Genomic DNA, 12,055 nt, shown 5'->3' with positions numbered 1-12,055 from the left:
TGTGTAGCTCCACAGCACGGGGGCATTTCTAGGACCCTCACTTCCGCATCTTTCCCTGCCCAACCCTAAGGCACCTTAGTCTGCCCTAAATATTCCCCTGGCTACTCAGCGGCAGGCTGGCCTTGTGCTCTGGCCACGGGGCTGGGATGTGAGCAGTCCAGTTCCCAGCACTGCGCCGCCTCCCCCACCTGTACCGTGCGGCCGATCAGCTCTGCCTGAGACCGAGATCTGTGGGGCGGCCTAGAGCCACTCCCATCCGAGGCAGGAGTGTGGCTTGGCCCCAAAGAAGGAGCAGACACCTTGGCTGTAAAGGTTAAAGTTTGAGGATTTTTATTTATTTTTTTGTACAAAGTAAGACTATGGAGATTTCATATTTCTGAATCAAAACACCTTTATCTTCACAGTATGAGTTAGATAACGCAGCCAGGGCTGTCAACTGATGGAACGAGAGAGAGATAATTACACTTGTTACGGTATTAAAACCTGTTAGACGTCTCTTTAAAAGTAGATTATTTCTTACATTGTGATTCTTGGCACTGATTCTAGAGCGAGCGAGAGCGCGCGACTCCTTTATCCCGAGCAAGCAGAGGTGGAGTTTGGCCTCAGGGGAGGGGAAAAGGGCCCGTCAGCCAGGGAGAAACATGGAGCTTCGGAAAAACATCCGGGGTTCCCAGCTGGGGAGAGGGCGCCTGGCTGGGGGATGACTCAGCAGCCTCGTGACGGGGTGAGGGGAGACTGTCCATTGCAGAGCGGGGTGCTGGAGGCCAGGGCGCTGTGGGGTCGGCTCCAGCACGAGCCAGGGGATGTTACATGACAGCGGAGCGGGCTGGGCCGTGTTACTGACAGAGCCTAGCCAGGGAGCAACTCGGCCTGCTCTCTGCTGGGTGGGGGTGACTAATAATCTCTCTCTGGGGGCCAGGGCAGCCGGGGATATGCAAACAACAGGGCCTGGGCAGGCCAGCCAAGCCCCCATCCCCCGGAGCTGGAACCGAAGCGGTTCTAGGAGCCGAGTCCACGGTGGATCCAGACACTGCCGGGCGTGCAGCTCCTGGGAACGGCCCACTGCCGGCTAGAACCAGAGCGAACCCGGCCAGACGCTCTGGCCCTGGCTGCGGCTCAATGAAAGGCCGGGGTGGGCAGGGCTGCTGCAAGATGGAGGCGTCTGGGCTCTTAGGATCTGGGGGTGGCGGCTCCAGGCAGAGCCCTGTATGGCCAGGCCCCTGGCCCCGCTCTCGCTACTAGGGAGAGACGTTTTTGAAGGACCCAACCCCGGGAAAGATTCAGCCAGTGGAGCTGGGTGGGGCAGGGGCAGGAGGTGTGGGGGGGACGCTGCATGTGGCTGGCCCAGGCCTCCCAAGGAGCAAGGGGGGGGGGGAGGGGGGGGGAACCAAACTCCAGGAGGAGGAGCTGCTAATCAGCTGGTTTCTAATCAAAAAAAGCTCAAACAAGAGAAAACAACCCACAAAATAGGAAAGCGAGTGGCTGCCTGTGGTGGCAGAGCGCAGCCCCTTTAATGTCTCAGGGGGCGGGAGATGGGGGGGGGGGGGCTCCGGCACCTGGCGGCGCTTCACTTCTCCTTCTTCTTCTTGTTCTGCAAGAGGAGAGGACGTGTCAGTGCCCCAGCCTGGCGCTCGGCCCAGCCTGCGGGCGGCTCGGACGCTTGGCAGCCCCGGCTCCAGGGGAACCCAGCACACGGGCCCGGCCTCCTGTGCCCTCGCCAAGCCCTGCGCCACTCCGGCCCAGCTCGTCTCCAGGGGGCTCCTGGAGGGAGGGGGCCTGGTGGGTGCTGGTTGCTGCCCACCGCAGAGCCCCTGGCCCAGTCAATTCCTGGGCCGAACCTGGCCAGTGTCCAGGGGGTCTCGCCGCAGGGCCGGGGCCTGGAGCCAGCCAGGGACTCACCTCGTTCATCCCCAGCAGAATCATGAGTTCCCGAAAGATGTTGATGAAATCCAGGAAGAGATCCACGCAGTGCCTGGGGGGCAGAGACAGTCGGGGGGCTCAGCCTGGCGGGGGGATCTCTGCCGTGCTGCACCCCACACACACCCCACCAGCTGTAATCCCTGCCCCCGCTCTGCCCCCCATACCAGCTGTAATCTCTGCCCCCCCACCAGCTGTAATCCCTGCCCCCGCTCTGCCCCCCTCACCAGCTGTAATCCCTGCCCCCGCTCTGCCCCCCCATACCAGCTGTAATCCCTGCCCCCCCATACCAGCTGTAATCCCTGCCCCGCTCTGCCCCCAGCTGTAATCCCTGCCCCCGCTCTGCTCCCCCATACCAGCTGTAATCTCTGCCCTCCCCTACCAGCTGTAATCCCTGCCCCCGCTCTGCCCCCCCACCAGCTGTAATCCCTGCCCCTGCTCTGCCCCCCCATACCAGCTGTAATCTCTGCCCCCCCACCAGCTGTAATCCCTGCCCCCACTCACCGACTGTAATCCTTGCCCCCGCTTTGCCCTCCAATACCTGCTGTAATCCCTGCCCCCGCTCTGCCCTCCCATACCAGCTGTAATCCCTGCCCCCACTCTGCCCTCCCATACCAGCTGTAATCCCTGCCCCCCCCATACCAGATGTAATCCTTGTCCCCGCTCTCCGCCTTCTCAATGATGAGCTGCGTGTCGAAGAGGACGAACCCACACATGACCATCAGCCCGAGGTACAGGTTAGCCTGGTGGGGAGGAGGGAGAGTCAGGGATGCCCCCCCATGGCTGTTCAGTGCAGTTCCCCATGAGCAGCAGGGGCTGCCGTCCCTGCCCCCCAGCTAAGAGGAGAGTCGGGCTATGGGTGAACCAGCGCCTGGCCGCCCTGCGGCTGGCTGGGAGGACCCAGGGCTCGCTTGCTCCGGGGATAGGGCAGATGCAGGAGGCGAGGTTGCTGCCCCACAGCTGGCAGTTACCCGAACCAGCTCCAGCCTCGTGGTGGGTGCCAGGCAAAGCAGCCTGGAAACATGGCCCAGCAGTGGGAGTGATGAGGGCCCGATCCTGCAAAGGGCCCACCCACCTTTCCCAGGATCGGGCCCTGTCTGCCCAGACAGCAACAGCTGGGCCCAGGAGCGGCTCCCGACAGGTTCCATCACCACGTGGCCCAGGCCTGCCTCCGGGACCCGCTCCGGCTGCAGCTCCCCCAGCCAGGCCCCGAGGCGCCCGCTGGCCCCAGTGCTGATGGCTGCCGTTGCTGGTCGGGGGGAGGGTCGGCAGGACCTCAATGCAGGGGGGCAGGACTCACCGTGAACAGCCAAGTGGACCCCACAAAGACGTTGATCAAGGAGAATAGCAGCATCAGGGAGAGGCCAGAGAGCAGGAAACCTGCGAGAGAGACGGAGGCGTGAGCCTGGCTGGGAGGGGGAGGCTGGGGCGCGGGGGGGCCGCGGCCGGCTCTTACCTCCCAGGTACAGGAAGCTGCGGCGCCTGGCGTAGAGGGCGCTCAGTGAGAAGCAGCTGAAGATCACGGCGGTGCCCAGGAAGGCCGTGGGGATGATGCTGCAGGAAAGGAGAACAGGTGAGAAGAGCCGTGACGGACATGGGCACCCCCCCACCCGGCCGCGCCGCGCCGCACGCTGCCTACCTGGGGTTGATGGTGATGCACATTTCCAGGAGAGGACCTAGGTTGGCTCCTGCAAGGACAAGGGGACAGACGTCAGGACAGCAGCCCCACCCCCACTCCCCATCATCGGCGGCCAGAGGTCACCTCGGGCTCAGAGCAGGTGAGAAAGGCCCAGTGCTTAGTGCAGGGAACCCCACGGCCGGACGCCTGGGTCTGCCACCCACTGCCCACGTGACTCCCCCGCCGTGCCCAGCACTGGAGAAGAGGCCCCAGGGCGAGGGGCAGGATGGTAAGTGTCGCGGGCCCAGGCTCCCCAGGGGAGAAGGGCCCCTCTGCCCAGGAGGTTATGGGGCAGGCGCCCTCCGCACGTACCAGTCAGAAGGGCAAAGCCAGCCAGAATCCCCAGCCTCTTCTGCTCCGTCTCCCTGCTGTGGGGCGTGGCCATCAGCCAGATGAGCAGGCCCAGGGAGCCCAGGCCCGAGAGCAGGCTGAACTGTTGGACAGACAGACAGACCACGAGAAGTTGAGCCTGGTGTGGGGTCTGCGGGCGATGCAGCACCAGCCAAGCCCATCGCGGGGAGTGCATGGAAAGGGAGGAGGCTGCAGACGCTCCCGGGGGGTCAGGTCGTGACACAGGACACCCCCATTCTTATCCCAGCCCGGGGCGGCTCTACCCACTGAATGCAATGGGGGGCAGCACCGACACGCCCGCCCGGGTGGGGAGAAGATGCAGGGGCTGGCAGGGCACTAGACAGGGGTCTGCAGCACTCCCTGGTCAATGGCTGCTCCTGCGAGGGCATTAGGACCTGGCACGGGTACCCACGGGGCCCATTCGCCAGCACTCAGTCCGGAGGAAGGAGGTGCCCTCCGTAAGCGGGGGATCGACGTGGCCACCGAGCACAGCCCTTACCCGGAGCAGATGGGTCACCACATTGATGTAGGCTCCGGTTGCTGCCACGAACATGCAGAGAGCAAAGCTGGCATAGACCTTCTTCAGGTGCTGCTGGGTGGAGGCAGAGCTGGGGGGCAGACAGAAGCAAATCAGTGCCCACCAGGTCTCAGAGCTGCCCGCCCCGGCCCGGCCCACGGCTCCCCGCATGGGCGCACTCAACTGCCGGCCGAGCCAGAGAGAGAACCGCCACTGGCACCGGATGGAGCAGAAACGCTGTGCCGGCCAGCTGAGGATCCCGAAGCGCTGTGCCCACGCCCCGGGATGGGGAATCTGAGGCAGAGCCGGGACCAGACCCCAGGAATCCTGGCTCCCCGGCCCCAACCACAGACCCCACTCCGGCCCATTAAGGCTTTGCCCACGGGGATCAGGGCCCGGTGGAGCGAACCCCACACTCACATGTGGGAAAACTTGAAGAGTGCGTTGAAGTCAATGTTCCGGTTGAACACGTCCATGGCGCTGGCAGGTGGGTGGGATGCACCCTTCGCTTCGGGGAACTGCACCAGCTGGAAGAGACAGGGGACTCGCGTCAGTGGGGGCCACAGCTGGACTCCTCATGCCCGGCTCTCTGTGCTAAGCCCAGGCCGGCTGCCCAGCTCATTCCAGAGACCTGCCTGGAGACCCTCCCAGCTTGGGGGTCTGAGCATCCCGCTCTGCCCCAGCTGGCAGGGGGTGCCCACCCCATCCGACCCACTGGGAGGAAGTGACCTGGGAGTGAAGAAGGGACCGTGCCCCCCACGAGCTGGCATCTGAGTGCCCGTGGTGTGCCCAGCAGGGTCCAGGGGGACTAGACCGTGCCACCTCTGCAGCCAACTGTCATCGCAGACCAGGACAGAGCAAGCGACACAACCCGGCACTGAGCCGCTGCCCCTGGAAGGGTCAGGTCCTTTCACTGCCCCAGCCCCACGCCAGCTGGGAAGAGATTTCTGACTCACCGGGGAGCTGCCTGCCGAGGGATCTCCTCCCCCAGCCACAGAGAAACGCGGCTTCCCGTCGCCCCAGGCTAGCTCCTCTCGCCCACCCTGCTCTCGGCGTGGCTCCGGAGCACAGCCAGGCAGGAGCTGTGCAGCTGTTGTGCAAACCTCTCTGAAGCGTCTGGCGTCTCATCCCCCCACCCGGGGCTCTGGGCCCAGCATCTAGATGGTGCAATTATTGCAGGCTGTTGCAGGGCTAGTCACAGGCTCCCTGCGAGCCCAGCTCCCCACGGATTTCCACTTGGCAGGCGAGAGCGGCTGGAAAGTGCCTTTGTTCAAGGCTTCCATTAGCGCCCTAATGACATCCCAGGCGGGGCTGGCACCGGACGGGCTGCAGCGCTGGGTTCAGCCACCCGGGCAGGGAGGCTCCTTGCTCCCTGGCCCTACATGGCTCCCTCTCACATTTGCCTCCTGTCCATTCGGGAGTCAAACCCCAGCGAGAGCAGGTCTCCCCGGCTGGGCTTTACTGCAGACCCCAGTGTGCAGAAGCCAGTCCAGCCACTGGCTCAAGGGGCCCGTCCCAGTGGGGGTGGAAGGGGCTGGGGGGAGAGTGGGAATGGCTCGCAGCACGTTAACGAGTGACACGTGGAGCAGCAGCCAGCGTCCCAGGGACACGGAGCTAGGTCTGGCCACCCCCCTTCTGAGAGGGCCACGGAGGGTGTTTGATCCCTTTGCTGGGGCTGGGCCCCAGGGCCGTCGCTGCTGGCAGGGCCTGGTGCACGCGCGCTCAGCCAGGATTTCCCAACAGCTGCTCCCCTGCCCGGGAAGTTGGCTGGTCCGTGGGACTCTCAGCCCAAGCCACCACCCGTTGTGGACGCAGGTCGCAGTGCAGCCGGAGGGGCGCAGGGCTGGGCATTGCGATGGTCAGGGGCTGGAGAACACTGACACCCTCAGGGCGTCCATGTGCAGCTTGGCAGCACCACTGGCCAGCCCAGAATGCCCAGGCCCGGGTGCCAAGCCAAAGGTCCAGATTTGGCAGCGTGTGCACAGAAAGCAGGAGCTCTGGAGCAGCCCTGCTGCTGGCAGCACTGGGGGTGGGGTGCCCAGCTCTCCTGCCACCAGGGCAAGGGCTGGCGGGGGCTGGGGACTTCAGGCCATTTCAAGACATGGTGAAGAAGGAATCGTCAGCCCGGAATAGAGGCAGATCTGCCACAGGAAGAGCTACCAGCGCCTGCTTTCCAGAGAGCGGGGTGATCCCCTCAGCCCCCCACTTTCCAGCAGGGTAACATTACTGAAACCCATCGGCCTTATGTGCATGCAGGCACTCAGAGGAATCGCTTCTCCCATGGCCTAGAATGCAGCCACCTCTGGGGTGTTGCTGCGACTCTGACATCTTGCAGCACCAGCCCCGGCAGGGAAGGAGGGTCAGGACTCGGCTCCCAAGCTAGAATTAGGGTAGGACACAGCGTTTACGCCCCAGCTGCAGTGAGTCAGAGTAAGGCTCCAAACTAGGTCGGCACCTGGTGCGTGTCTGGCAGGCCCAGACGGCGGGCGCAACTCACCCGCCCACTACTCCCGATGGGCACGGGCAGCAGGTGGCCACACTGGCCTGCTCGGCTGGGGTTTGTCAGCCTGACCCCACTGGGGCAGAGGGACCCGGGACTGCACATCAGCAGAGCCAGCGAGGGCAGCCGGGAGCCCTGCCTCTGGGCCCGGGAACTGGGAAAGCGAAAGGGAAAGAAGAACCAGGAAACTCCCCACCCAGAGCCCAGGAACAGCGTGTGAGCCTGCGGTGCTGAGTTCAGCTGCTCCCCCACTCGACAGCCCAGCCCCGCAGAGCACTCGACTGCAATGGCGAGCTCTGAATTCACACAGGTGTAACCGGGCTCCGGCTCCAGGCGACGTTCTGAAAGCAGCAGGACACGCTGTCCAATCGCTAGTGGGGACCCCCCAGGGCGAGGTCAGTAACCAGCCTGCCCAGGAGGGAGCCGAACCCAGGCTCATCAATGACTAACTAACCCGGCCACCCCTGCAACCTTTACCCACCAAGTCCTGGCCTTGCGGCGCCTGCCCCGAGGAGAGCCTGAACCTCGGCTCCGAGAGCCGCCTGTGCTGCCCCCACGCAGGGGAGGGGGAGAAACGCCTGCGCTAGGCAGATGCAGACCCCCTCACGCCGGGCCGGCAGGGAAGAACCACTGGCACAGCCACCCCATGACATCGCAGCCTCCCCTATGACATCATTCCCATTCCCCAGGCACTTGATTCTGCCTCCTGCGGTAGCCGGCCTGCCCGAACAAGCTAGCCAGGCCCTGCCCGAAATCCTGCAGGGGGACGGGGAGCCAAGGCCCCATGACTCCCCGGGAGTCACAGCTCCGGTGCTCCACACAGCAACAAAGGGGGCTGGCCCATGTCTTTTCCTTTTACGCAGCCCTCCCCTTCCTGGGGAGCATCCCCAGGTCCCCCAGCATCTCTCCCTCCTCGGCCTTCCCATGGCCTGAGTCCTCGGCAGTCGCATGGACTCCAGCTCTGCCAGCACTGAGGGGGCGGATTTACAGTCTGGGCTGCAACACCTGGCCCGTCACAGGGCCTGTCGGGGTCCTGCCCTCGCTGTTCTCCCCCAGCTCAGAGTCCGGAGGTTTTCCAGCCCCGAGGAGTCCTCCACCCACCCTGTCGGACTCCTCTGCTCCCTTCCCCCAGCTGTTCTCTGTATCGGAGCTGGGGAAAGGCCTTTAACCTCTGAGTGGGCGCAGGGCTAGTAAGGAGCCGAACTGCTCCGCACTAATCGCCAGAATCTAGCCCGCCCAACCGCACCCAGCCGGGTAGCATCAACCTTCCGCGGGGCCTGGGTGCCTAGACCCAGCTCTGCTACTGTCTTCATCCCAGCTGCTCCGGAGAGCCCCTTTCAGACAGTCATGCTCTGGGAGGGGGGTTAAATACCCCTTCAAAGGGGGGGGATCTGCTCCCCATTGGTTCTGTTGGTCCCTTGTTAACTGACCAAACAGGAGCTGGAGTTGAGGTGAAGATGAGAGCGGCCAGACTGGGTCAGACCAACGGTCCGTCGCCAGAGCTTCACGGGGAGAGAACAGAACAGGGCAATCGTGGCGTGATCCATTCCAGTCGTCTGTGCTTTAGGGCTGCCCCAAGCATGGGGTTGCGTCCCTGACCATCTTGGCTAATGGAGGATGGATCCATCCTCCATGAATTTACGCCCTTTTTTGGAACTCAGTTATACTTCTGGCCATTACAACATCCCCTAGCAATGACTTCTGCAAGTGAGTTGTGCTTCCTCTTCTTTGTATTAAGCCTGCTGCCTATGAATTTAACCGTGTCACCCCTGACTTTTGTACTGTGGGAAGGGTAAATAACACTTTCTCCACCCCACGCATGATTTTATAGATCACATGCCCCCCCCTCCCCCGTTGTTTCTTTTTTAAGCTGAACAGCTCTAATCTTTTTAGTCTCCCCCTTGATGGAAGCTGCCCTCCTCTGAGCCTTTTCCAGTTCCACGAGATACTGTCTGAGATGGGACACCCAGAACTGGACAGTGTTCAAAGCATGGGTGCACCAGGGATTTATACAGTGGAATTATGATATTTGTCTTGTTTCTTCTCTCTCTTGCCTAATAGTTGCTAACATACTATTACCCTTTTCACTTGGGCTGCAGTTTACAGAGAATTATCCACAGTGACTCCAGGATCTCGTTCGTGGGTGGTAACAGCTCATTTAGACCCCATCACTGTATACGTATCTATAGGATTATTTTTTCCAATGTGCATTACTTTGCACTTATCAATGTTGAATTTCATCTGCCATTTTGTTGCCCCGTTACCCACTTTTGTGCGATCTCTCTAACTCCCCACAGTCTACTTTGGACTTAACTATCTCGAATAATTTTGGATTGTTCACAAACTTTGTCACTTCACTGACCACCCACTTTTCCAGATCATTAAGGAATATGTTGAACAGCACAGGTCCCAGGGCAGATCCTTGGGGGACTCTGCTGTTCACATCTCTCCAGTGCGAAAACTGACCATTTATTCCTACTGTTTGTTTCTTATCTTTCAAGCAGTTACTGACCCATGAGAGGACCTTCCCTCGTATCCCATGGCTACTTAAATCCCTTAACAGTCTATGGGTGAGAGGCCTGCTTAGAGTCAGTCTGAAAATTCAAATACGCTCTTTTGACTGGATCACCCTCACCCACATGCTTGTCAGCTCCCTCAAAGAATCCTAGTCGATTGGCGAGGCGCGATTTTCCTTTACAAACGCCGTGTTCACGCTCTCCCCCGACAAACTGCGTTCAGCGACGTGTCTGGCAACATTCTACAACTGCCTGGTATGGTGAGTCAGGCTCGCTGGCCTGCAACTGCCAGGATCCCCTCACATAGGGACGCTACAGTAGCTACCCGCCAGTCATCTGGTCCAGAGGCTGATTTAAGCATCGGGCTCCATCCCCCCGTTAGCAGTTCTGCAATTTCCTATCCTGGCTGAGTCCCAGCGGCTCCCAGTGACTCCTCGCGGGCTGATCGCTGTGTTCTAGACCCGCTCCTGACACTCCCGGGTTCCTGCCCAACCCCAGCTGGGAGGCGAACCCGGGAGCGGCTCATCCTCCCCGGGGGCCCCTGGGCCAGCCGGACTGGCCGGGCACTTCCCGCGTCCCGAGCAAGGTGCTGCCCAGCCTGGCGGGCCGTACAGCGTGTAACGCCCGGGCTGTCCCGTGCGAGAGACCCGCGAAACGTCGCTAGGCTGGACTGGGCGGGGGCGGGGCCAGGACGCCTGGGTTCTCCGGGAGGGAACAGGCCTCGAGACCGGAAACAGGGCGGGAGGGGGCGGTGTCAGCCCCCCCCGCCCCATTCCGCAGAGCGCCCGGGGGGGAGGGGCCGAGCTAGGCTGGGGGGATCCACCCCCCCGTTCGGCGGGAGGGGGGGCCGGGATCGAGCCGGGGGGAGGATCCATCCCCCCCGTTCGGCCGGGCCTAGGGGAGGGGGGGGCCGGGCCGCTCTCACCTGTCGCTTCCGTCACCGCCGCGCTCTGCTCCGTACGTGTCTCCGGCCTCGATCTCCTGCCACCAGGCCACGCCCCCCGCCGCCGATTGGCTCGCCCAGCTCGGGGTCCCGCCTTCCTCCGCCGCTCATTGGGTGCCCCTGGCCCCGCCCGGCACTCGCCGCCTCCCATTGGGTAGCGCTGGGACGTTCAGTCGCCGCCACTTCCCATAGGCTGCCGGCCGCGCCCCAGGCGCCGCCATTGGCCCCTCGAGAACCAAAACAGGCGTCACTGGCGCGCGTCCGTTAGTGGTGGCTCCTTCACCCTGACCAATCAGCGGCTGCCCCGCCCCCGCTGCCCTATTGGCCAGCGCCTCAGGGGCCCCCCAGAGGCCGGACCGGGCGCTGCAGGCTCCGGCCGGGGAGCCCCCTGGCGGGGGCGGGGCGCAGGATGGGGGGAGGCAGCGCCCCCTCGCGGGGTCCGGTGTCCCCGGTGCATTTCCGGCCCCCCCTCCCCCGGGTCCGGTGCCCCGGTGCATTTCCGGCCCCCCCTGCTCCGGGTCCGGTGCCCGGTGCATTTCCGGCCCCCTCCCCGGGTCCGGTGCCCCGGTGCATTTCCGGCCCCCCCTGCTCCGGGTCCGGTGCCCCGGTGCATTTCCGGCCCCCCCTCCCCCGGGTCCGGTGCCCCCGGTGCATTTCCGGCTCCCCCCCCCGGGTCCGGTGTCCCCGGTGCATTTCCGGCCCCCCCTCCGCCGGGTCCGGTGCCCCGGTGCATGTCCGGCCCCCTCCTCCGGGTCCGGTGCCCCGGTGCATTTCCGGCCCCGGGTCCGGTGCCCCGGTGCATTTCCGGCCCCCTCCCCGTCCGGTGCCCCGGTGCATTTCCGGCCCCCCCCCGGTGTAACTGGTCCATTGCCGGTTGCTGCGCGCGCGCCCCCCCCCCCCCGGGTCCGGTGCCGGGCGGCTGCCCCCAGGCCTGGCACCCGGTGCACGGCCCGCCCCACCCGGGGCAGGGGCCAGGGGGCTGCAGCGCAGGTTTCCCAGCCCTGGCTCGGCACATTTGGGTCCTGGCCGGGCTGGGTGCGCAGGAGCCTGCGGTTTGCGGCGCTCGCGTTGGTATCCCGAGTCCTGCTGGTTGGGTTACAGGGGGTCCCGGGGCCCCGGCGCTGCCCCAAGAGCGCACAGCCCGAGCGGGGGGGGGGGGATTATCCCATTTCACAGCTGGGGGAGCTGAGGCCCAGAGAGGTTAATGGCCTGGAAAATCCCCCCTGTGCGGAAGCCTGGCGGGTCTCAGCCAGGTGTGTGGGGGGGAGCGGGGGGCAGTGCGGAGGGCTTGGCTTGCGGACCCCCGGCCTGGCTGATCGCGCCACTCCCGAGGAGCCGGAGTGAGTCCCGGCCCTGGCGCTGCTGCAGGGCCGGGGAGTGTGGCGGGGAGGCAGGGCTTGGGGGAGTGGGTCTGTGCAGGGACGGGGCAGATCTGGGCGTGTTGGGGCCCTGGCTGGGCAGCTGTGGGGGGGCTGTGGGCAGGGGGGCACTGTGCATTTGTGGGCGGGTCTGGGGGGGCACTGGACATAGGGAGTCAGGGGGCGGGGCGGGGGGCGTGCGGCGCGGCACTGGGTTAGGGTGACCCTGAGGGGCGGGGACATGCTGGTCAGACCACGGTGCGGTTTGCCACTAG

The 12,055-nt window shown here is 64.1% G+C and overlaps 1 protein-coding gene across 3 annotated transcripts; it reads right to left on the bottom strand.

Annotated features, from left to right (window-relative positions):
• Positions 1-1,470: 1,470 nt before the first annotated feature.
• On the bottom strand, positions 1,471-10,561 carry TMBIM6 (transmembrane BAX inhibitor motif containing 6). 3 transcript variants are annotated; one of them, XM_039514808.1, is made up of 10 exons: positions 10,405-10,561; positions 4,884-4,990; positions 4,446-4,554; positions 3,908-4,028; positions 3,557-3,605; positions 3,374-3,471; positions 3,218-3,297; positions 2,560-2,660; positions 1,900-1,972; positions 1,471-1,591 (listed from the first exon to the last, which is right to left on the bottom strand). In XM_039514808.1, exons 2-10 carry the CDS (start codon positions 4,937-4,939, stop codon positions 1,568-1,570), a joined length of 711 nt encoding a protein of 236 aa, XP_039370742.1. In that variant the 5' UTR covers positions 4,940-4,990; positions 10,405-10,561; the 3' UTR covers positions 1,471-1,567. The 3 variants fall into 3 exon arrangements, with proteins under 3 accessions (XP_039370742.1, XP_039370743.1, XP_039370744.1); XM_039514809.1 differs by lacking the exon at positions 10,405-10,561 and adding an exon at positions 7,445-7,599; XM_039514810.1 differs by lacking the exon at positions 10,405-10,561 and adding an exon at positions 5,420-5,442.
• Between the last annotated feature and the right edge of the window lie 1,494 nt (positions 10,562-12,055).

This window comes from Mauremys reevesii, linkage group 25 (genome assembly GCF_016161935.1).
Source record: "Mauremys reevesii isolate NIE-2019 linkage group 25, ASM1616193v1, whole genome shotgun sequence".
In the NCBI taxonomy this organism is placed as follows: domain Eukaryota; kingdom Metazoa; phylum Chordata; order Testudines; family Geoemydidae; genus Mauremys; species Mauremys reevesii.
This window is presented reverse-complemented; position numbering and strand designations above follow the sequence as displayed.